The following is a 22930-nucleotide window of genomic DNA, read 5'->3' as shown; positions in this document are numbered from 1 at the left end:
GTCCAGAATCCTATCTTCATCTACTTCTGTTTGAGCCAAAGACAATAATTCTGGGCATATGGTCGTAGAACTTTGGCATGACTTCAAATAAAAACTGCCTGTTGGATTCACTATTTGCTCCCAATACATACTGGGGCTCTAAAGCAGGCATCCTCAAATTGCAGCCCTCTAGCTGTTTGGGCTTCCAACTCCCAGAAGCCTTAGCCAGCTTGTTCAATGGTCAGGACTTCTGGGAGTTGGAGGCCCAAACAGCTGGAAGGCTGCAGTTTGAGGATGCCTTCTCTAAAACCATATTTTCCTCCACCATAATGAAGAGTACAGATCACACCCAGACCATACATTTATTAAAAATGTGCCATGAGTGTATACCCAAGCATGGTGAGGAAACCGGTCCAATAGGCATGATTCCAGCCAGTAGGGCCAGGTATTCATGGTGCAAAACCAAACCAATCTTAACAACCTCTGAGGATGCCTGCCATAGATGTGGGTGAAACGTCAGGAGAGAATACTTCTAGAACATGGCCATACAGCCCGGAAAACATACAACAACCCTGTGATCCTGGCCATAAAAGCCTTCGACAATTTTATCACTGCTAGTGTCATGAGCAGAATAATGATCCACAATTTTGTTCTGGGTTTATTATTTATTTACAGCTCCTTTATCTTGCAATCCTTTCCATGGCATCATTGCCCACTTTTTCCTTCCCTCTCTACAATGGTGGGACTTTTTTCTCTCCCTAGCTGAGAGCTAACTGTCTACGAGGGTTGAATGAAAAGTAATGCCTCCACCTTCGTAACTCCTCAACAGACGGCAGTACTGGTATGCGGCAGGTACTGGCTTGTTCAGTAGACTCTCCTCTACAGTTCCATTTGGCAGGAAGCCTTAGCATTGAACAGTTGTGTTGTTAAAGTGCGAAGTATGGAACCCTGCGCAGACAGTCGGTCAATGCAACTTAAGCAACGTGCAGTCATTGAATTCTTGACAGCAGAAGGTGTCACTCCAAAGGAGATTCATCAGAGAATGCAAGCTGTTTATGGTGATTGTGTTGATGCGTCGTTGGGCAAGTAAGTTTAAAGATGTTGAGGCGGGAACATCTGATTTGCATGATAAACAAAGAGTTGGACTGCCTGTGACAGCAACCACTGAGTTTCACAATCAAAAGGTTGACAGATTGATTCAGGATGATCGCCATATCACTCAGAGAGAAATTTCAAGTTTAATCGGTATTTCATAAGAACGTGTAGGTCACATTATTGCTTTGTTTGGCTATCGAAAGATCTGTGCACGATGGGTACTGTGAGATGCTGGTTGTGGATGTTGTGGTAATCTCTGAGCAGTTAGACTCAATTTAACCCTCTCTGGGGGAGATTCCACCAAAATCAGCAGAGTAGCAAAAGCAAAGCTTTCAAATGCAACAGTTACTTACATGGGGTGAGCAAGAGAAGCCTTTGTCTATTTAGGATTGCAATGACTGCAGAGTCTCAATAAAAGTTCAAAAAGTATTTATTCAGGTAAAAAGAACATTGTAGATAGAAAGGCTTGGGAGCTGTCTAGACTACTCCAGACTGGTTTCTAAGGAAAAATAAGAAAGGAAAAATAAAAAACATCTAAATAGTTACCTCTTGCCAGGAGAGATGGCAGGACGTGTTGTTAGCTTGAAGAACAAAGGGAGAAGAGAGAACCAAAATGGTTCCAACCTCATGGTCCCGTTTATTGAGGCCATAAAAGACATTCTGACCAATGAGAAGTTAGTGTCCCTGGAGAGTCACATTTCTGCTAACTTCAAAGTAAGGGATGTGACGTAAACAGGATAGGGTGAAACACAGTAAAGCCTGTCTAGGCATGCTTTGGAAACAGGGAAAGGATTCCCTCAATCTAACTCTATCATCTATCTAACTACATCTAGACTTGAGTAGTCCAGGATGATTCCCAACAGTGGAAACAAAGTGTCAACTTCGTCCGTGACAGCTTCAGAAAACTTGTTCATTGTTGGCAGAAATGTATCCAATTGTCTGGTGATTATGTGGAAAAGTGAATAGTGGTAGTTAAAGAGCACATTCTAAGGATTATTTCTGTGTTTGAATTATTAAATTACTCCCATCCAAACCCAAGTAAAAAGGTGGAGACATCACTTTTCATTCAACCCTCGTGTGTTTGCTGCAAGGTGTTATGTTGTATGCGAGGTTATGGTCATGCACTATAATAATTCAAATCATTTCCCTGGAGCAGTGGTTCTCAACCTATGAGTTGCCAGATGTTTTGGCCTTCAACTCCCAGAAATCCTAACAGCTGATAAACTGGCTGGGATTTCTGGGAGTTGTAGGCCAAAACACCTGGAGACCCACAGGTTGAGAACTACTGACCTAGAGCAAAGGTGGTACCCCATGGCACTGCCAATGACCATTGCCAATCTGGCAGCGCCTTTAGAAGTACACAGTTTAATGAGGGAACTGGAGGCACGAGAGGCAAATAAGGGGACTCCATTCCTTCCTTCCCTTGTTCATGCTCCAGTGCTCTCACAGGCATTCAGGATTGATTTCAAGCAGCAGGCAAAAATGAGCAAATAGGAGTATTGATATTTATGGTGCAGGGACAGGCTAGGCTATATTGCTGCACATGCCAAAGGCAGGAATAGACTTTCTGAGACCCAGCCAGTGATTCTGGCAGAGACTTTAATGGATCACATTTGAGTCAGGAGGAGGGCAAACAGCAGAAGGACCAGGCAAACAAAGTTCCCAAAAGGTCAAACAAAGGGTGAGAGAGAACAAGGAGTTCTGAAATGAGGCACATCAGGGCCACAAACTTCACACTTCTCTTTACAGAGGTTTCAAAAAAATTGGGACTACTGTTTCCAGAGCAGTCATATTTTTTTCCTTCTCTTGACAGCCAATTTCTTGCAAAAATTTTATAGCATAACCTTGTGAAATCAGCAAAGGATTGCATTGGGGAGAAGTGCCACATAACTACTATGGATTTGGCTATACGAATGCAGCTGGGAAAGCAATAAAAAGGAAGTGGACTTGGAGGTTAAACCTTCCCTTTAACAAATTATGGGGCCCCTGTGGGTGGTTGGAGACAATGGAAGCATTTGCACATAACAAGCCAGAAGGGGTGGTTTTACCTAATTCACAATGAAAGAAGTGAAGGCTATTGAGTGCAGTTTGTTCACTTCTTCTCTTCCCATAGATTGCAAGAAAGAAAAGGGGCAAATTATTTCTAGTGAAAGATCACTTTCTTGAGAATCAAAACTGGATTTTAAAGCAATCAGTATAACACACGTATTGTATTTCTAATATTTTATTTCTAATATTAATTAAAATGGGATCCAGAGAGAGTATTCCAACAGTACCAGTAACAATTGTAATGTACATGCCTTTGAAAGGAACTCATATGAAATCCTATATAAAGTCTATAATACATATAATGGTCATTTAGATTGAAACTATATTAATCATTCTATGCTACATCATGACTGTATGCACTTGCTTGTAGTCTTCAAGATAGTCTCCCTGTTGTGCATCGTCACCAGGGCTTGGTTATAAATCTATTCAGGTAATTTCTTGCTCATGCAAAATCTCAAAAGAATCTGGTCCAAAATGTATTTTCATTCAAAACACACAGCTTGCACTTTATTGACCCAAGCTTCCATTTGTTATAAAGGTAAAGATAACATTAATGCTGGCTTCCCAGTGACAAAGCACTCTTGCCACACCCTGGACTCTCCACAGATATATATATTTTCCTTTCCTTACCTAATTTATCCATACCTCACAACCTCTGAGGATGCCTGCCATAGATGTGGGCGAAACGTCAGGAGAGAATACTTCTGGAACGTGGCCACACAGCCCGAAAGACATACAACAACCCTCTAAAGATAAAGGTTGCCCCTTGACATTTAGTCTAGTCATGTTTATCTCGGGGTGTGTGTGTGCTCATCTCTATTTCTAAGCCGAAGAGCCAATGTTGTTTATTTATTTATTTATTTATTTGCAACATTTATATCCTGCTCTTCTCACCCGAAGGGACTTGTTCGTAGATGCCTCCTAGGTCATGTGGCTCGCATGACTGCATGGACGCCATTACCTTCCCACCAAAGCAGTACCTATTGATCTATTCACATTTGCATGTTTTCAAATTTCTAGGTTGGCAGAAGCTGGGGCTAACAGTGGGAGATCACCCCGTCCTGCGATTTGAGTCGCCAGCCTTGCGGTCAGCAAGTTCTGCAACTTAGCAGTTTAACCTGCTGCGCCCCCCCCCCCCTCCCCAGTTTTTATACTAATGTATAAATGTTTGGAAAAAATGTCGGAAACTTCTGCTGATAGCCTCTGTGTTCTTTGTGACTGCCAGAACCTCCTTCTTTGCTTCTGGGCAGTCCTCATATCTATATATTCTTAGTGCCCCTCTTCCATTTATCCTCCCTGAGTTTCTTTTGTCATACTTGTTGCTGCATCCCTTCAAATCATTTCTTATTGATGGCTACCTTAAGGCAACATTATCACAGGATTTTATTGGCAAGAGTTGGTTTCTCTGAAGTTGACAAAGTATAGTTTTCCCAGGCATCCAGTGGGCATCCATGACTAAATGGGAATTCAAACATTGTTCTCCATCATCCTAGATTAGTGGTTCTCAACCTGTGGGTTCCCAGATGTTTGGCCTTCAACTCCCAGAAATACTAACAGCTGGTAAACTAGCTGAAATTGCTGGGAGTTGAAGGCCAAAACGCCTGAGGACTCACAGGTTGAGAACCACTGTCCTAGACCAATTTTTTTTTTTGTGTTAGGAGCAACTTGAATCACTTCTGGAGTGAGAGAATTGGTCGTCTGCAAGGACGTTGCCCAGGGGACGCCCGGATGTTTTGATGTTTTTATCATCCTTGTGGGAGGCTTCTCTCATGTCCCCGCATGGAGCTGGAGCTGATAGAGGGAGCTCATCTGCACTCTCCCCGGATGGGATTTGAACCTGGCAGCTTTCAGGTCAGCAACCCAACCTTCAATTCACGAGGCTTTAGTCCACTAGGCCACCGGGGGCTCAAATTTGAGTAATGCTCAAATTACTACACCATTCTGGCTCACATGACATTGCCCACACTAAATATATCAGACTTTCACAATGCAAGGCAAATTCTGTAAGACTTCAAATACCTGGACCCACATAAGGCATATACAGTGATGGAGATTCTGAGCACTTTTTAAACTAAAGAAAAATATATTAATTTTAAACAAAATGAGAGAAGAGCCATCCATCCTCCTTTGTAGGCTTATAACATGACATCTGAATGTGTTAGTTCTTGCAGAGGGCAGAGATGGAAAAAGGTTAAATATCCAGTTCGCACAAATAAAGAAAGGTTATTATCCCGTCTCTCTTTTGCTCCTTTATCACTGTTGGATTTCTTTGATTCATATTTAATTAAAGAACCCCAGCCGAGTCTTCCTGCAGTCTGCCTTCCCAGGAGGTGCTGTTTGCAGCCGTGACCCTCTGCAGGACTTCGAATCTTTCAGGTAGGAGGCATAATATTCGACTTGCTGCTTTGTGATGAGTCCTTGAACAGCATTTTAAAAGGGGTCAAGAATTGGCAAATAGGAACACAAACACATAAATACACTGGAGGAGCAGGGAGTGGGCGAGATGGAAGTGTTATTCTAATAGCCAGCTCTTATTCTGAACTGGAAAGAAAAAGTACCCGGGACAGCTGAACGGCTGATATAGTGTCATCACATTAGTCAGCATGTGCAGAAGGAGGCCATAAAAGCTGATGGAATGAAAAAGGCTCCCTGCCATGCCTGGACCACAGAGTCAGAAAATAACCACGGTAATTGCAAGAGAAGTTTGTGAGCCTTCAGCTGGAAGTTGTTGTCCTGTGGTGATGTGACATGATTTTCAATGATTGCCGGAGTGAAAGATGAGGGAGACCTACTTTGTACTGCCTTCATTTGGAGATTAACACTTCTCTCTATGCACCTCTGTTTTCTTGCTCTGCAGTTTACACAAGCAGCTATCCTGACACCATATTAAATATAATCAAGTGCCCAAGGAAGAGGGAGATCTGTTTTCTAAACTGCTAGGAAAATAAGTCATTTCTTTGGGGTTGGCCCATGACATTTTGCTGCCGGGACCATTGGCAAACACTGTGCCTTAACTAAGTCAAATTGCGTTATACAACCCAAAACAACCAACACCTCCTTCTATCTTATTCTCTTCCTCCTACTCTTCTACTCTTCTTTTCTACTTCTTTTTTTTTCTATTCTTTCTTTCGTTTTGTTTATGCATTTTTTTTCTTAGTATTTTAATATGTATATTGGAAAAAGCCTTAATAAAGATTATATTTTTTTAAAAAACAGCCAACGAATCTCACAGAAATCAGAAATATGACAAATGAAGCAGGAAACCTGCATAAGGATTCATGGCTGTCCTTAGCAGTAAACATACAATTTTATAACTAAAAATGCACAGCTCTTCTTGACACACAAAAATCTGCCTCCTCCTTCCACCTCAAGTGAAGGGCAGTTGTATCCCTTTTAAAAGGTCAGTACATGCAACAACACAGAACTAGTTCTAGGAAGCAGGAGAAGGTACAGTAGAGTCTCACTTATCCAACACTCGCTTATCCAACGTTCTGGATTATCCAACGCATTTTTGTAGTCAATGTTCTCAATATATCGTGATATTTTGGTGCTAAATTCGTAAGTACAGTAATTACTACATAACATTACTGCGTATTGAACTACTTTTTCTGTCCAATTTGTTGTATAACATGATGTTTTGGTGCTTAATTTGTAAAATCATAACCTAATTTGATGTTTAATAGGCTTTTCCTTAATGCCTCCTTATTATCCAACATATTCGCTTATCCAACATTCTGCCAGCCCGTTTTCATTGGATAAGCGAGACACTACTGTAAATCTAGTGCACAGCATTTATCCTGTAGGAAAACCAACCTTACTTTGAAATGTGCCTCTAATTTAATTAATAGAGCCCAGCAGGAAAAAAAAAGATGATTATCATTTCCCCAAATACTTTTCCATGCAATCGCTTTTCTCAGCTTCTGTTTTGCTCATGCATTTTGATTCCTCTTTATTCCCCCTTTTTATTACTCAGTCAAGGAGAAAAACAATGGGTCACAGACATGGTTTGTGTTGAGGCCAATCTCTATAAACGGCTATATTTCAACAGGCAGCGCACATGCTTTGCATGAAGATGGTCCCAGACTGAATCCTTAGCCTTCCGAAGTAGAATTGGGACCGAGTCCTGCATAAAAACCCTGAAACAGCCACTTGTCAATTAAGGTAGATGATAGCGAGTGTGTGGGAGCCATGGTCTGGCTGAGGAAAAGCTGCTTCCTATTTTTCTTGTCCTTTAACTTAAGAAAAACAGGAAAAATAAACTGAATAACTCATTCATACAAGGGGGAGGGGGATGAGGGAAGATGATTAGTGGCTTGCCCAAGGCTATTCTTGAGATCATGCCTATCTGTATTTTATAAGTGTTTTATGAATGTCTGATGTAATTTAATGACTTTTTAATTGATTCACAATGTATTGTACAATTTTATATATGTGTTTTATTGTAAGCCGCCCTGAGTCCCCTATTGGGTGAGAAAGGCGGGATATAAATATTGTAATACATAAATAAATAATAAATCAGTGACTTAGCTAAGGCTTCAATAAGACTTTTAACCCCAACCATTTGTCTCCATAGCCATCACACCACAAAAGGAATTGCCACTGGGATCCTATGCCTGTTTTTCTTTCCATACTGAGCTGCTATAGGAAGTACACATGCAGGTATGCTTAATTCAATATTGTTTATACCAGCCTTCAACAACGCAAAAATTGTCCAAATGTGTTTCCATCCAACCTGGTCCTTTGTCTCATGAGGAGGAGAAGCTGGGGACACTTTGCCAGTGTCCCCAGGGTTGCAAACAGGAAACTTTCCCTGTATAGAAATGCTGGAGTTTGAACCTGAAACATTTTGCATAGCCCTATCACGGAGCTAAAGCACAGGATTGCTTATAAAATCCCTGAAAGAAGCAAACTTATTCTAGAGTGCCATACTTATCAAAGTATTTGCTTAATTCCGATCTATTTCAAGGTGTATCCAGCACTAGGCGTAGCAATAGACAAGCTAGACAGTTGCCTTGTGCATACATTTCTAAAGCATAAGGTAAGGTAAAGGTTTCCCCTGACGTTAAGTCCAGTCATGTCTGACTGGGGGTTGGTGCTCATCTCCATTTCTATGCTGAAGAGCCGGCGTTGTCCGTAGAACCTCCAAGGTCATGTGGCCGGCATGACTGCATGGAGCGCCGTTACCTTCCCGCTGGAGCGGTACCTATTGATCTACTCACATTGGCATGTTTTCGAACTGCTAGGTTGGCAGGAGCTGGAGCAACAGCGGGCGCTCACTCCGCTCCCAGGATTTGAACCTGGGACCATTTGGTCCGCAACTTCAGCAGTTCAGCGCTTTAACACACTTTGCCATCGGGAGTTGAGTGAGTTGGTTTTTGTTGACCCGTACTGGTTGATTTTTTGTTGGGTTTTTTTTTGGTTGATTGTATGGTAACTTACATTGGCCCAACTCTCAGTTGTGCCAGCATCTTTCACACAAGGAGGTATCCAGTTTCTTCTTGTGCAAGGGAAGCCAAAGACTCCTGGATGCAACTGCCCCTCACCCCCAATCAATGGCTGGTTATAAAGCCATGTCAAGGGGCTGTCTAGCTCTCCTTGTACACAGTAACAGCAGCAGCTTTCACTCTTGTACACAGCAGCAGCCTCTGCCCACGATTCTTCTTTATGGTATGTACAAAAGTAGCATGTGAGCACACAATGACAGTCAATCAATGACCAGGAATTGATGGAAGTACATACTCAAGGCATCTCCCTCCTCCATCTTATTTACAACTAAGTGAACTCCCATTAGATTGTGTTAAAGCAGGGTTTGCCTAAAATTTCAGGGCCAAGACTAAGAAATGATTCCTTGTGATGTCATGGAAGTGGGGACCTTGGTGATGTTACAAGAAGGAACCCCTGCAATGTCATTAAACATGATGCATTAAGCATCAATTGCAGTTAAATTGTGTGTCATTTAAATAAAAAAAACTAGGAAAATGCATATATACGTACTACGTGAGGTGTTGCACTTGATGTTATTTGTAGATGAAAAATAGCAAATACTTTGAGTCAACATAAGCAAGCACTATATACACTACAATTTGCTACTGTAAATATTATAACTAATTAGAGAGGGCCTTCTAGGTGTCATTCCTGAAGCGAGGGCAGGGGGTGGGTGTATTTTGAACTCATTCTGACTCAAAAATACTGTTTTCCCCTTCAGGCAGGTCTTTGTTGTGTGTGCCTCCTGTTAAAGGACGTTCGGCTGCTTTCATGCTGGCTCCATATTTCATTGCCATATTCTTAAATAATTAGTTTGCATGTTATTTGTAATTAAGATGTTGTTTTTGCTTCTGTGTGTTAACACTGTAAGCTGCCTTGCAGCACATTTGGGGGGATTGTGTGTTTTAAATCAATAACATTTGGGAATACCACAAAACGGAAGCACCAAAGGCACTACTCACATGTGGTGCTGTTCATACTCTTCCAGAATATTTCTTCCTTACTGGCGCTCATGCTATGGGTTCATGTTCCAAATGTTAATGTTTAGAGATTAGCTGTATGTGGAGGAAAGCCCCAGTGTTTCCATATATTTAGGAGAAATATGATGAGTGGTTTTTTTTCTTTTAAAAGCAGCTGTGAGAATGAAACATTGTTCGTAAATCATTTATCTTGCAGCTGTCTGTGTGCATGTTTGTATCATTTCTGTGGACAGGATCTAAAGACAAACTGCACAGTGGATGGATGTAGCATAAATAACAGCAGACCCACATCATTTTCCTGCCTGTTGTTCCCATTGCCCCTGCTGAGACTGGCAAAGCTTCTTGGCTGAAGGCTGTGTGAACTCTGTCTATAAACCACCCTGTGCTCTGGCTGTGTGTCTGATGTACCTTCATGGCCCATAAACCGCGCCTCGTAATCCCCTCAAGTCCCTGGCTTTTCTCCATTGCTCTCCAATTTCTCCAGGCTGCTGATGCAAGAAGCTGCATTGGCTGACACTCACCCAGCACGTTCTGGCGCTGGAGATTGATCGCATACCGATGGTACAACATTTCCCTCGGCGCTTTGCTGTCATATATTCTCATAATGCTGTAAAAGTAGCCTTTCTGTCCTCTCTTCAAATCCTGTCAGAACAAAGCCCGAATCAGTTATAGATCGCAAAGAGATGAAACCCGCCCAAACGGCCACCCATGCAGCAAAACAACACAAAAATGTTTGAATTTGGGGTCAGGTTAGACATTCTTTGTTCCCCTTTTCATCACTGAAAAAGGTAAATATATATGCAAGCATAAACAAATGTGTCTGCCTTCAGCTTGGAAGAAGCTGATGGAAAAAAAGGATGCTTTTCCATCAGTTCCTTTCTCAAATTGTTCTTCCACTGGAAATGCCCACTCAGCAGACAGACTAGCAAGAGCAGTGGTCTGAGAAATTCTTGCAGATGGACAATCCTCCCCAGTTTCCATTTACTTACCTAGGAGACTTGCATATCTTTCAGCTGAACCTCAGCAGCACCAGCTCCCTGGGTGAGATTCTCAGGGAGCAATTGGAGCAGAGGACTGGCGTTTTGTTGACAAAGTATTTTAAACTGTACCCAAAGAGCTTTGACTGGTAACCAGGAAATAAATCCTCAAATTAAAATAAATGGAGCCCCGGTGGCGCATTGGGTTAAACCCTTGTGCCGGTAAGCAGAGGCGGTCCAACCGCGAAGCGAAGTAGGCGCCCGTCGCTGACGCACACCAACAGGGGGCACACTTGAGGTGTCCCCGTGTAATGGCGGTGCCGCCGCAGCACCGTCGTCGCCCACCACCACCGAGCATTCTTTTTTACGCTTCTGGATCTCTGCACATGCGCAGAGGAGTCGCATCACCCAAAATGGCCAATGTGACTCTTCTGTGCATGCGCAGAGGTTCGCACTCACTCGCACGGTGAAGTAAGGCATGCGCAGAAGAGTCACATCAGCCATTTTCGGCAATGTGACACGTGCCCATGCGCAGGGGTTCGCTCGCATGGCACGTAAGGCACCCAATGGGGCTTCTGTGTGCAGGGCTTCCATCGCTCGTGTGGACGGGTGGCTTGGGTGCCTTATGTACCGCTCGACTGAGCAAACTCCAGCACATGCACACGAGTCGCGTCAGCCAAAATGGCCGACGTGACTCACCTGCGCTTGCGCAGGGATTCACGCGCTCATGCGGTGACATAAGGCATTTTGGCCAACGGGACTCGTGTGCATGCACAGAGCTTTGCTCGCCTCAGTTGAGGCCTTCTGTGTTCAGCAGGGTGGGAGCCGATGGTTCCCCCCCCGCCGCCGCCGCCGGTATGTGCGGGGCCTTCGGGGGGGGCACAATTTCGGGGGGGGGGGGCGGCCACTAGGTTTGCCTACAAGGCGAAATTACCTAGGGCCGCTTCTGCCGGTAAGCTTGCTGATTCCGGGGAGCGGGGTGGGCTCCTGTTTGTCAGCTCCAGCTCCCCATGTGGGGACATAGCAGAAGCCTCCCACAAATATGGTAAAATATCAAACATCCAGGCATCTCCTGGACAACGTCCTTGCCAATTCTTTCACACCAGAAGCAACTTGCAGTTTTTCAAGTCACTCTTGACACGAAAAAAATTAAAATAAGCCAGGCATCATTTTCAGCTCTTTTGATTATTCAACTGATATAATGATTATGATGACAATGATAATGGTTTATTTGCTCTCCTTGCCAAGAAGATGGTTGGTAAATTTCCCCATAGCTTGAAAGTCTGTCTGATAATACACCTTTTATAAGAGAGTGTTAAGGTTTGTTCTATAGGATATTTAGGCAACCCTATTTTGGGGTCTTTTTTGCTAGATTTCTGCTATTAACATTCCCATAACTCTGTGGCTGAGAGAGTTGATTTTCCCAAGATGACCCAGTAGGTTTCCATGGTTAAATGGGGTTCAAATTCTGGTCTTCCAGAGTTCTAGTCCAAAACTCAATATAGACTCATATAATCTAGCTCAAAGCAGATAATCTGGATTCAGAAACTGGATTATATGGCAGTGTAGATCCAATTAAACTCTCAAACTATTGCACAATACTATCTTAAAAACAGATCCAGCATCTCTGCCACTGATACCTGCAGTCCAATCTCTTGTTTAATTCGGTGCTTCCCAAACTTGTTTATGAATGAACCAGCATTTACTTTTTCCAATGTACACTAAATCAGTTCCATGTTTTTGACCATTGGCTAGAATGTTTTTCTTTTCTTTTCTGGAAACTCACCTGGGACAACAGCCAGTGGTTTGCGGAGTGGCGCTGATCCATGGATCACCATAACAGGTAATGTTGATATAACTAACTGGCAACTCAAAGGTTCCAAGAAGGAACTTTTCCTCATGCTTCCTGAAGACATCAGGCACTGAACATGGGACCTTTCGCCCACAAAATATGAAATATGTGCTCTAGACCAGAGACGCAGCCCCAGAGGAGAGAATGAGGAGGGAGAGAGTCACATATATCACAATAAACTCATCAGAGGAAAGGCAGAGTATAAATCTATCAAATTGCAGAATGCTGAGATTGCCACCAGCCATAAAGAACGCAGCTCACAGAAATACCTTCATCAAAGGGGAGTCCTGAGCAGATGAAGGAATATGTATGCAAAGAAGTTTAGGAGTATAGCAAGTGCTGCGATTTCGTTTCCAGCATTCTCCCATCCTGGTTCTGTTTCCAAAGTGCAGGAAGCAAACCAACTGTGATGATAAACTAAAAGCAAGACAATGTTGTGAAAAATAATGTTTAATTCCTTGAAAACAGTTATGCAATTGCAATGAAACTTATTACAGTAGAGTCTCACTTATCCAACACTTACTTATCCAACGTTCTGGATTATCCAACGCATTTTTGTAGTCAATGTTTTCAATACATCATGATATTTTGGTGCTAAATTCGTAAATACAATGATTACCACGTAGCATTACTGCATATTGAACTACTTTTTCTGTCAAATTTGTTGTATAACATGATGTTTTGGTGCTTAATTTGTAAAATCATAACCTAATTTGATGTTTAATTGGCTTCTCCTTAATCTCTCCTTATTATCCAACATATTCGCTTATCCAACGTTCTACCGGCCCATTTATGTTGGATAAGTGAGACTCTACTGTATTTATTTTTAGCCGAGTCTGCTCAAGACATTTTGCTGTCTGAAGCAGAGTAGCTAATAGCTACACACAAACACACACACCTGAGTCAAGATACATATTACTCAAAACTTGCCAAGTTATTTTACCACAAGAGGTAGAAAATCCAATAAACAGATCTTCCTATCCCTGGTACTAAAAATGTGACAACAATAAATTAAACAACTAACCATTTGCAGACCCCATGTGGCTGTACATCACAAACAACCGTATCTCTGGACAGATAATTGGATCTACAGAGAGGGATTATGGTTATAACCAGTTAAATGGGCTTATATGTTAGGTGGGCACGGAAAAGGCACAAATTGCCTTGTGTTTGAAAAAGTGGTTGCTTGTTCTGTACTTTTCTTAACAACTCATCATGAGATTAATATTTTAGAAGACATTTGTTCACTTTTCTCCACTGTTGCTCTGACAATGTTAGGGTGGTATAGAAGGTGCTTCTCTTCTCAGGCTGACTTTCATGGCAGCTCTATCTGGCAGGTTGGCTAATAGCCAGAGAGATGTGGTACTGAACAAAACTTCTTGCCCAAATACAATCAGCCCTCCTCATTCACTGGGGTTAATGCATAGGAACCCTATGGGCGTGAAAAAACACGAATTAAAAATGCTCTGTTTATGTTATGGTTGAGCCTTCTGGCTCCGATATTAGGAGACGAGGTCGTAAGACTCCTCGAGAGTCAGACTCTTTTGAGGAGCGCGAAAGGAAACGGCTCCGGGACTTATTTGCAGAACCAACAGACGAAGACTCCTTTGAGGGTTTTACTGAGGGAATGGAGGAAGAGATGGTTAGCTCAGAGGAGGATGACATGGAATGGACTCGTGTGAGGGAGGATTTGGGTGTCACCGGCAATGATAGCATGGGAGGCGACTGGCGGGTTGCAGGATCGGACCCATGGACGGGCTGGAGGGATGGAGCGGGTTCCACAGCTGGGGATGCTGTGGGGCGTAGTCAAAGGTGTTTTAGCTCTGATGAGGATGATGATGAGGAGGCACCTGGAATTAGGATAGCAGCTGACAGCGATGAGGAGTTATGAACTGGCATAAAATGGGGTTTAGAATCAATGGCTAATTGCGTTGGGCAAGGTAATCTGGACGAACGCTTGGGCTCTTGTTGGGGAATTTCCTGAAGACGGGTGTGATTCATTTGCTGGATACGTAAGTTACCAAGGACACTGGGCATAGACGGCGGAAGGAACTGTGTGGGCTTTTTCTGTGCAACTTGTGTTTAATCTTGATAGCTTGGACCTCCGTCGTCTTTTTGACGGACATTAATTGCCTACTCTGGATTGACGCTGGACTGACTGACTGACTACGACCTCGGACTATCCCTTCTGTGGCTATCGGTGGAACTTGTGGAACTTAAGACGTCTGCACCTGGCTTTCGACCTTGGACCGGATTGGGACCCTGCTGACCGTTGTTACCCTGATTGGTGTGTCTGGACCCGGATTTCGCTCGTTGCACGGAGGAGTAACAGCCTGACTCAATTGCAGCTTTTGAGTAGCAGAGAGGAATCTGCTGCCAGTTATTTGTGTTATATTGAATCTCTGTTTACCAACTTTTGTTTGTTTAAATTGCCAGGCTGAAGTAAGCATTTTTGATTTAACCCAGATTAAACTCCTGTTTAATCCGGTTTATCTTTTGAACCGTTTTTTAAACTAGCGGAGTCTTTTCTGTTACTTTTCACATTGAAGGCAAGTGTTTGCCTAGTCTTTTGTTTCTTACGGGCATTTTTCAGTTCTGTAACTTTAATAAATTGTGTTGAACTCTATTTGGTGGCATTCTGTCTATGACAGTTTACCTGAGGGAATGCCACTTTAGAAATGTATAGGTCCTCTAGTGCAACTCTGTGGTCAACATATGCTGCAATATTCTGCTGTAAATAATCAAATCAACAAAAGTTAAATGTTGAGGATCAAGTGTATTGACACAACTTGAATGTCTCAGAAGATGAGGTGGATATGCGGGTTGGATTCGGGTTATCTGAAGCATAACCCTATAAATGAGGCCGTTCTTTGAATTTTGCTGGTTTAGAAGGTGTTTTATAATTGACTATATAAGGTCCATCCTAAAGAAATAATGTGCTGGATCTTGCTAATTGTACCAATGTCTGTATATTTTCTATGTTTTCATCTGGTTTTAATTTGTTGATTAATGTAGTTTTACCTTTTGTATCTTGCGGGCTTTTAATGATAAGTTTTTTAACTTGTTACAATCTGCTTTGAGTCCCGAACTAAAGGGAAAGATGAAATGATCATGATGATTATGATGATGGCACAGATCAGAACATAGAAATTTTATTTCAGTTAGTATGTAAAACAGCCATCCTAGTTGGGGATTCTGAGAGCTGTAGTCCAAAAAATAAATAACACTTCCAAGCTTTGAACAATAGTTACTGGAGAGTTAGTAGGATTATTGTGACCATGTATGGCTGGTAGACTATCAAGAGGATCACTATTGAATAATAATTTGGTGAACAATAAATGGCTCATTCTTCCAATTCATTTTAAGCTCTTAAAACAAATATGTTGACACTTCCCAAATCTCTTTGCTCCTCCTTGATGAGGTCTAAAATGTTGTCACTTTTTTGTACCAAGGCTTGGCTATATACAGTGCAAATGGAACCTTAAGAATATTTATGTGTCCCTTGAAACCTGCTATGTCCTGGGGCACCTTTCTCCTGTCCGAGAAAGAGAGGAATTGGTGCTCCTGGAAGCCTCCAGAAGAAGTGATTGATTGATCGATTGATTGAAAGCATTTAATTATCACTACTCAGACTTCTTGGGCCTCCAAGGCAATGTACAACATTTTAAAACATTTTAAAATAGGTCACCTTTGAAATAAGCAATACAGGGGTACTACTCATAGTTTAATTAAAACATCAACAAAACTGTCATGTTTTTCAAAACCAGAATTAGACATCTGGCAATTTCAGGAGGCTTCATTTTGTTAGTTTTTGGTATTTCCAACACGGCTGCAGCGGGACCTATGAACGGAACATTGTTTGTTTGATCCATTATAATCGTCCGTCCCTGTTTAACAGAGCCCAAGCTGCACAAATGGGCTATTTCACAAATAAGAATTATAACTCTGTACTCTTTGGCTTAAAATTGGTTCTATACTTTGCACAGTTTGTGATGCCATGCAAAATTTGAAGAACATTGATGAAAAGTGTAGCTACAGTTAGTGGCCTAAAGAACAGGGGCCATACAAGAAATAGTTTCTTGCTTCTGATTCCAAACTTTTCACAGGAAGTGCAGCAGGTTAGTAGTGGATATTAGGGTGCATCTATACTGTAAAATGAACACAGTTTGACACCACTTTAACTATTATAGCTCTGTTATCAAGAAATCAGACACCTCTCCTAAAAGATGAACTCAACACAACTGCATTAATTCTTATTTTTATACAACTTCGCAATCCTGAGAAAGCAGCTTCCTTCCATGCCACCCTTTGCCTTACTTTAACTGACCCTGCCTTCTAGTATAATGTCAAGTTTTTAACTTTATCTGTGTTTCTAAAAATACATTATAACTGTACCCTCAATTTGCCTCTGATACGATAAATAAACGAATAAATAAATTGATCCTGCCATGGAAGGGTAGCTGATTTCACAAAAACATTAACATATCCCCCCTATGAATTAGTCCATTCCCTCAGGAAAAGTCTCCACAAGAAATAATCCCAACCTCCCTCACCCCACTGATATTCTTGTGTATGTTTAAAGAGACATTTTAAAGGTTCTTTTTTCCACTCCTGAATCTGCCTATGTACATTCTTGAGAATTATTCATAAATCCTGTACAATGTCATTTAAATACAACAACAACAACATTTATTACGGTCCATAGATCCATCAGAAAACAAACAGTCATTTTGAATTCTCTCATCTCAGGAGAAGTTCATTGTACAAGATACATCTACATGGTTTCAAGTGATATCCCTATCAGAGGTTAGTTGCTTCCTCAGCCTTGCTGTCACTGCAAGGAATTTTGCCACTATGAGAGTCAGTCACCCTGTGGCACTTGTCCTCTAAAAAATATCTAACAGTCCTTTGTTGGGGATGGTTGGTGATGCAGGACAAGATTGGATTTACATTGCTCTGTATAACAGTGACACTGTCTGCAACAACACTGTTCTGTTGTTTCTCCTGAATTTGCCTGTGTACTTTCTTGAGATTTATTCATAAACCATGTACAATGTCACTCATAATTCTTGCATGGTGATATGTTCATTGATAAAAGTATAACTGTGCACTTATGCTGTGTAGGGAGAGATGCACTTATACAGTTCAGCATGCAAGACACAGAAAACCTGTTACATAATATAACATGCCTATTTGTGTACCTGAGGCTCTTCTAGCTTCCTACTCCTTGTGATGCTCATACCATCATGTAGCGTTTTTCTAGCTTATTGATAAGATCCAGAGGTGTCCACTCCTGGAGATGGGCATACAGATTACCAGTGTATAGCTTCCATTGAACTGTTGCATCAACGTAATTGACCACTGTGTTTATAGGACTCTTTCTTCGTGTAAACTGGTCTAAGTAATCAATCCCAACATGAACTGTTTTCCATATTGCCATACTACATTTCTGTGGTCTGCACCTTCACCCAGGGCAGACATTTAAATGGACCCATACTTCAAAACAATGAATGATAGTTTTCTGTCACCAGGAGGATCAATCAGTGGATTGCCTCATGGAGCCAACAACCAATGACATCCTGGATCATAGCTGGACAAGCTTTCAGCAAATCAGAGGCTGGCATGGGTGCTCTGAATAGCTGTCAAAGCGTTTAAATATGTTGTGTATTTTGCATTGCATTATGTCAGATCTTTGAGAGCACAGACTCTATTCTGACATCCTTTCTGGCCAGAAAGAATAAAGCTCTGTTCTTGTTGCCTTCAAACCTGGTTTGCATTTTACTCTGATCTTTGGAGTAGCGAAGTGCAACAGGCTCCGAATTCCAACCTATGGTTTGAGAGGATACTGAAATCACTCATCAGCTCAGAGCTATGGAATCATGGGAGTTGTGGTTTTTCAAAGTCTTTAGCCTATTCTATCAAATGATGTTTGTGCTTCACCACAATACAACTTCCATCATTCATATAGCACTGAAGGTACATCTACACTGTAGAATTAATGCAGTTTGAAACCACATTATGTGCCATAGCTCTATGCTATGGAATTCTCAGAATTGTAGTTTGCCAAGAAGACCTTGCATTGAGCCATGGCAGTTAAAATGGTGTCAAATTGCATTAATTGTACAGTATATATGCATCTGAGCCATACAGTTAAAGTGGAGTCAAATGACGTTCATTTTACAATGAAGATTCACCCTTAGTGTGCCTAGCTGAAATGGGAGTGAACTGGATTCAAATCTCCACTCACCCACAAAGCCCATTATGTGACCATGGGCCCCATCTAAGGTAAAGGTTTCCCCTGACGTTAAGTCCAGTCATGTCTGACTCTGGGGGTTGGTGGTCATCTCCATTTCTAAGCTGAAGAGCTGGCGCTGTCCGTAGACACCTCCAAGGTCATGTGGCCGGCATGACTGCATAAAGCACCACTACCATATAATGCAGTTCCAGAATGCAGTTTAACTGCATTGAACTGAATTATATAGCAGGGTAGTTGGGGCCTTTGTTTAGTCTCTTTCACATCATAATCTGCTATAGAGTGGATATGCAAATGAAAAATAGCTGAGGCAGGAAAAGAATAATTATCAAGTAATACCATCCTTGAGCAACTGAACTATACATTTTCCATCTAGGTAATTGCCCAGGATTCCCATTCATTTCTGGCCAAAACAATACTGGAAATGTCACTACATTTTTCAAAGACTACTCGCTGAGCTCAGTGTTATACAAACAGTGCTAAACAAACTCTGATATGACATCTATAATAATTGATGCAAATATATATTTGTGGGCCAAAAACATCCAATAACAAAATTTATCACTTCTTCTGCATAGCTGGAATTGGGAAGAGCTGATATAAAATAAAATTCCTCAATCACTGACTCACCTGTGCAAAGTAGCAGCACTGTTTCTTCCCAAGGTAATTATTAATACTATATTCAGCATCCCCCAAGAACCACAATACCTTCTGTTCTGTTGACAAATAACCTAGCAACAGGAAAGAAAGAGAGAGGACTCTGGCCTTGGATGAGTGCCTGGAGGAACTGTTGACTGGCTGTCTGCTTCCAGACTGGCTTATTCATTGTGTTAAAATGTTCCTGACAGGCACTGACTGGATCATTATTGGCTTGGTTTTACAAAATATGTCCTTTATTGTGGACCTAAGTGAATGCATGAACAGGAAACTAGAACTTATTAGAATGCTTGCCCACCAGCTGCATCTAATATCTTCCCCCAATTAAAGACAATGTTAATTCCAGTATAAATCTAGATCTATGAGGAAGAGCAGGCTGCATCTATGCTGCAAAATTAATGCATATTTCCCACTTTAACTACCATGGTTCAGTGCTATGGAATCATGGGAGCTATAGTTTGGCTGGTGAAGGAGCAGCCAAAGGGTGCTGCTTTGTCACCAAACTACAAATCCCATGATTCCATAGAATTGAGCCATGGCAGTTAAAGTGGTAACAAACTGCATTAATTCTAAGGTTTAGCTGCACTCTGAAAAAATTCCCAGACATCAGTGATCTCCTGGGCTGTACTGAGGTTTGAACATAGATTTCCTGCCATACCCAAAGTTTGAACTTTGCACACTAGCAGTTACCACACACAGCAATTTTCTCCATCTCTTCTAGCTGTTTAAAGCAAGCATTTATTGGGCCAACCCACAAATAAATAAAGTGTATGACATGGGAAGCATATCCGGTATTCACTCTGCCAACTGCTTTATATATAGAGCAAATAGAACCCATCTGATTTGTGGGATCAAAAAGCAGTTTCATTTGAAAATGCTACATCTGTGTTTATAACTGGCAAATTTTGGCAAGGTGTTTTCTTTCCCTTTTTGTTATTTAACTGGTGTAACTGAGCGGTATTTGTGTAACTGATGATACGCTCTCCATATGTGCAACCAGATATGATTGTCAACATGTGGCGATGAGCATTAGAAGGCAGCAGAATACCCAGAACAGTTGTTTACCATTCTTGTACAATGTAACAGCATATTCCCTCCACAAGATGGGCATTTGTCATTTGGCAAACATCAGCCAAGACTTTCCCAACATACATTCAGCTGAAGGGCTGATGGTAGAGACGCAGCCTTCTAACTAAAGAATTCCTGGATAGCTCTTTCTGGTTAGGGGACATGGGACATAGAGAGTGCAAGAGAGCAGTGCATGCATTTATTGTACAGGAATATAGTGGATTTTATTTCAGTTGATTAAAAGTCCCCTTGTTGATATGAGAGATATGTTAGAACCTGGTGAGCACACAGTTACAGACTTCCATAAGAATCTCCAGGGTTTTTTTCATGTCAGGAATGACTTGAGAAACTGTTTCTGGTGTGAGAGAATTGGCCATCTGCAAGAACGTTGTCCGGAGACACCCGGGTGTTTTGATGTTTTCACCATCCTTGTGGGAGGCTTCTCTTATGTCCCGGCATGGAGCTGGAGCTGATAGAGCAGTAGCTCTCAACCTTCCTAATGCCGCGACCCTTTAATACAGTTCCTCATGTTGTGGTGACCCCCAAGCATAAAATTATTTTCATTGCGACTTCATAACTGTAATTTTGCTACATTAGGAATCATAACTATCTGATATGCAGGATGTATTTTCATCCACTGGACCAAATTTGGAACAAATACCCGATATGCCCAAATTCGAGTACTGGTGGGAAGGGAATGATTTTGTCATTTGGGAGTTGTAGTTGCTGGGATTTATATTTCACCAACAATCAAAGCACATTCTGAATTCCACCAATGATGGAACTGAACCAAACTTGGCACACAGAATTCCCATGACCAACAGGAAACACTGGAAGTGTTTGGTGGAGATTGACCTTGAGTTTTGGAGTTGTAGTTCACCTACATCCAGAGAGCACTGGACTCAAACAATGATGGATCTGGACCAAGCTTGGCACGAATATCCAATATGCCCAAATGTGAACACTGATGTAGTTTGGGGAAAATAGACCTTGACATTTGGGAGTTGTAGTTGCTGGGATTTATAGTTCACTTACAATCAAAGAGCCCCTTGAATCCCACCAAAGACAATTTTTCCACACGGAATTCCCATGACCAACAGAAAATACTGGTCTTTAGTGACCCATTTGACACCCCCCTCGTGACCCCCCCAGGGGTCCTGATCCCCAGGTTAAGAATTGCTGTGATAGAGGGAGCTCATCCGTGCTCTCCCCAGGTTGGATTCGAACCGGCAACCTTCAAGTCAGCAATCCAACCTTCAAGTCACCAGTTCTGCTGGCATAAGGGTTTAACTGACTGTGCCACCAAGTTCACGATGCAGTAGAAATGCTTTCACCCATAGGTACTAGTGATGAAGGAGTCTGAGCTAAGACACATGTCCCTTGTTCTTTCCATGCTTCTTTTGTAAATGTCTGAAGAAGGTTTCACAATTTTTCTGCAAAAGAAGCCGAGTTTTGAACAATTCCTGGAAGCTAAACAGCAATGATTTGGATAGTCCTTATGCCAAGGCAAACAAACGTTCCAAACGATTTGGTGCTTTGCAGAGGAAAACACCACACAAAAGCCATTACTACTGTAAGGTTTTAATTACACCTGATGACTTGAAATACTTTAGAATCTGTGTCATTGTTGTTTTAAGGTTTGGGTTTTTTAAATATAGTGGGCGGTAACTTCAACACATACACACACAAATCATGTTTACATGAACAATAAAGATTTCCTTCCTCCTTGATAAATATTTGGCTCATCAAAAAAAGTGCCAGCTTAAGCATATATTTGATCAATCAATCACTTTGTTTTTTTATCTCACCTTTTCTCCAAGCATGTGGGAAAGGTTTGATGTGATTCATGTGTGTAATGGATGCCACCCAAGAGTATTTGATGACCGTAACCAAAGTGGGTTTAGCAAAGGAGTGTAAAAAAGAAGAGATTGTGTGTGTTTAATGGAGCTTGAACTGATCACTTTTCACCATTCTTTAATATCCTGAAATGAAAGATGTTTCAGAAGGCAAGAGTAAATACAGACCTGATCTCCTTTCTCTCTCGTTTAGCAATATTTCCTACACAGGCAAACATTATATCTCTCTACTGCAGGTGGTAATTCATATGATTTAATGTTTCTCACATAAGAAAATATGCTGTATGAAGAAAACCAGCGTACAAGGAAGAACTCGCCTAACCTTCTCTTTAATATGTAAGTTTTCTGTGTATAAGGCCTTCTATTTCTGCTGCATGGGGGAACATTCAATTGTGTAAGTAGTACCAATCTGTAGTCTGAAACTCAGACATGGGTTTGCCATCTCAGGATGGATCTACACCGCCCTATATCCCAGGATCGGATCCCAGACTATATAACTGAATTATACGAGTCCCCACTGCAAGATAATCTGGGATAAGCAGAAAATTTGAGATCAGACCCTGGAATATAGGGCAGTGTAAATCCAGCCTCTGTAAGACCCCGTAGTTGACTTTATTGACTGTAAGTGATAGCAAACAGATACCCTCAGGATGGATCTATACTGAAATATAAAACCCAGA

General features: G+C 41.7%; 2 protein-coding genes across 8 annotated transcripts in view; one reads left to right on the top strand and one right to left on the bottom strand.

The window, feature by feature from the left end:
* Nucleotides 1-3282: 3282 nt before the first annotated feature.
* On the bottom strand, nucleotides 3283-19461 carry fam216b (family with sequence similarity 216 member B). 2 transcript variants are annotated; one of them, XM_003218626.4, is made up of 4 exons: nucleotides 19300-19461; nucleotides 12686-12833; nucleotides 10109-10229; nucleotides 3283-5540 (listed from the first exon to the last, which is right to left on the bottom strand). In XM_003218626.4, exons 1-4 carry the CDS (start codon nucleotides 19356-19358, stop codon nucleotides 5404-5406), a joined length of 465 nt encoding a protein of 154 aa, XP_003218674.1. In that variant the 5' UTR covers nucleotides 19359-19461; the 3' UTR covers nucleotides 3283-5403. The 2 variants fall into 2 exon arrangements, with proteins under 2 accessions (XP_003218674.1, XP_062831688.1); XM_062975618.1 differs by lacking the exons at nucleotides 12686-12833; nucleotides 19300-19461 and adding an exon at nucleotides 12351-12679.
* LOC100566418 (snaclec coagulation factor IX-binding protein subunit A) overlaps nucleotides 5421-22930 on the top strand; it is a 35070-nt gene continuing 17560 nt past the window's right edge. The window contains exons 1-4 of one of the 6 annotated variants that reach the window (XM_062975614.1): nucleotides 5421-5499; nucleotides 7697-7782; nucleotides 12363-12407; nucleotides 22487-22586. Coding sequence is in view for 2 of the 6 variants with exons in the window: in XM_016992250.2 (XP_016847739.1) it covers nucleotides 7777-7782 (6 nt within the window). In the remaining 4 variants the exon portion in view is untranslated. Of the gene's footprint in view, nucleotides 5500-7162; nucleotides 7285-7696; nucleotides 7783-12362; nucleotides 12408-22486; nucleotides 22587-22930 lie in introns of those variants that run through there. The other 5 variants (XM_062975615.1, XM_062975616.1, XM_062975617.1 and 2 more) reach the window with 5 other exon arrangements.

The sequence above is a fragment of the Anolis carolinensis genome, chromosome 3, assembly GCF_035594765.1.
Source record: "Anolis carolinensis isolate JA03-04 chromosome 3, rAnoCar3.1.pri, whole genome shotgun sequence".
NCBI classification, from domain to species: Eukaryota; Metazoa; Chordata; class Lepidosauria; order Squamata; family Dactyloidae; genus Anolis; species Anolis carolinensis.
The sequence above is the reverse complement of the archived record's forward strand: the minus strand, read 5'-3'. Positions and strand labels throughout refer to the sequence as shown.

What these genes read in the sequence shown, in the direction of transcription:
- fam216b (XM_003218626.4), bottom strand. Translation starts at nt 19,358, where the DNA reads ATGCTGAATATAGTATTAATAATTACCTTGGGAAGAAACAGTGCTGCT. An exon ending in AGTGCTGCTACTTTGCACAG is followed by an intron (nt 12,834 to 19,299) that starts GTGAGTCAGTGA and finishes TCTTGCTTTTAG; the next exon opens with TTTATCATCACAGTTGGTTT. An exon ending in AGGACTCCCCTTTGATGAAG is followed by an intron (nt 10,230 to 12,685) that starts GTATTTCTGTGA and finishes TTGTTCTGACAG; the next exon opens with GATTTGAAGAGAGGACAGAA.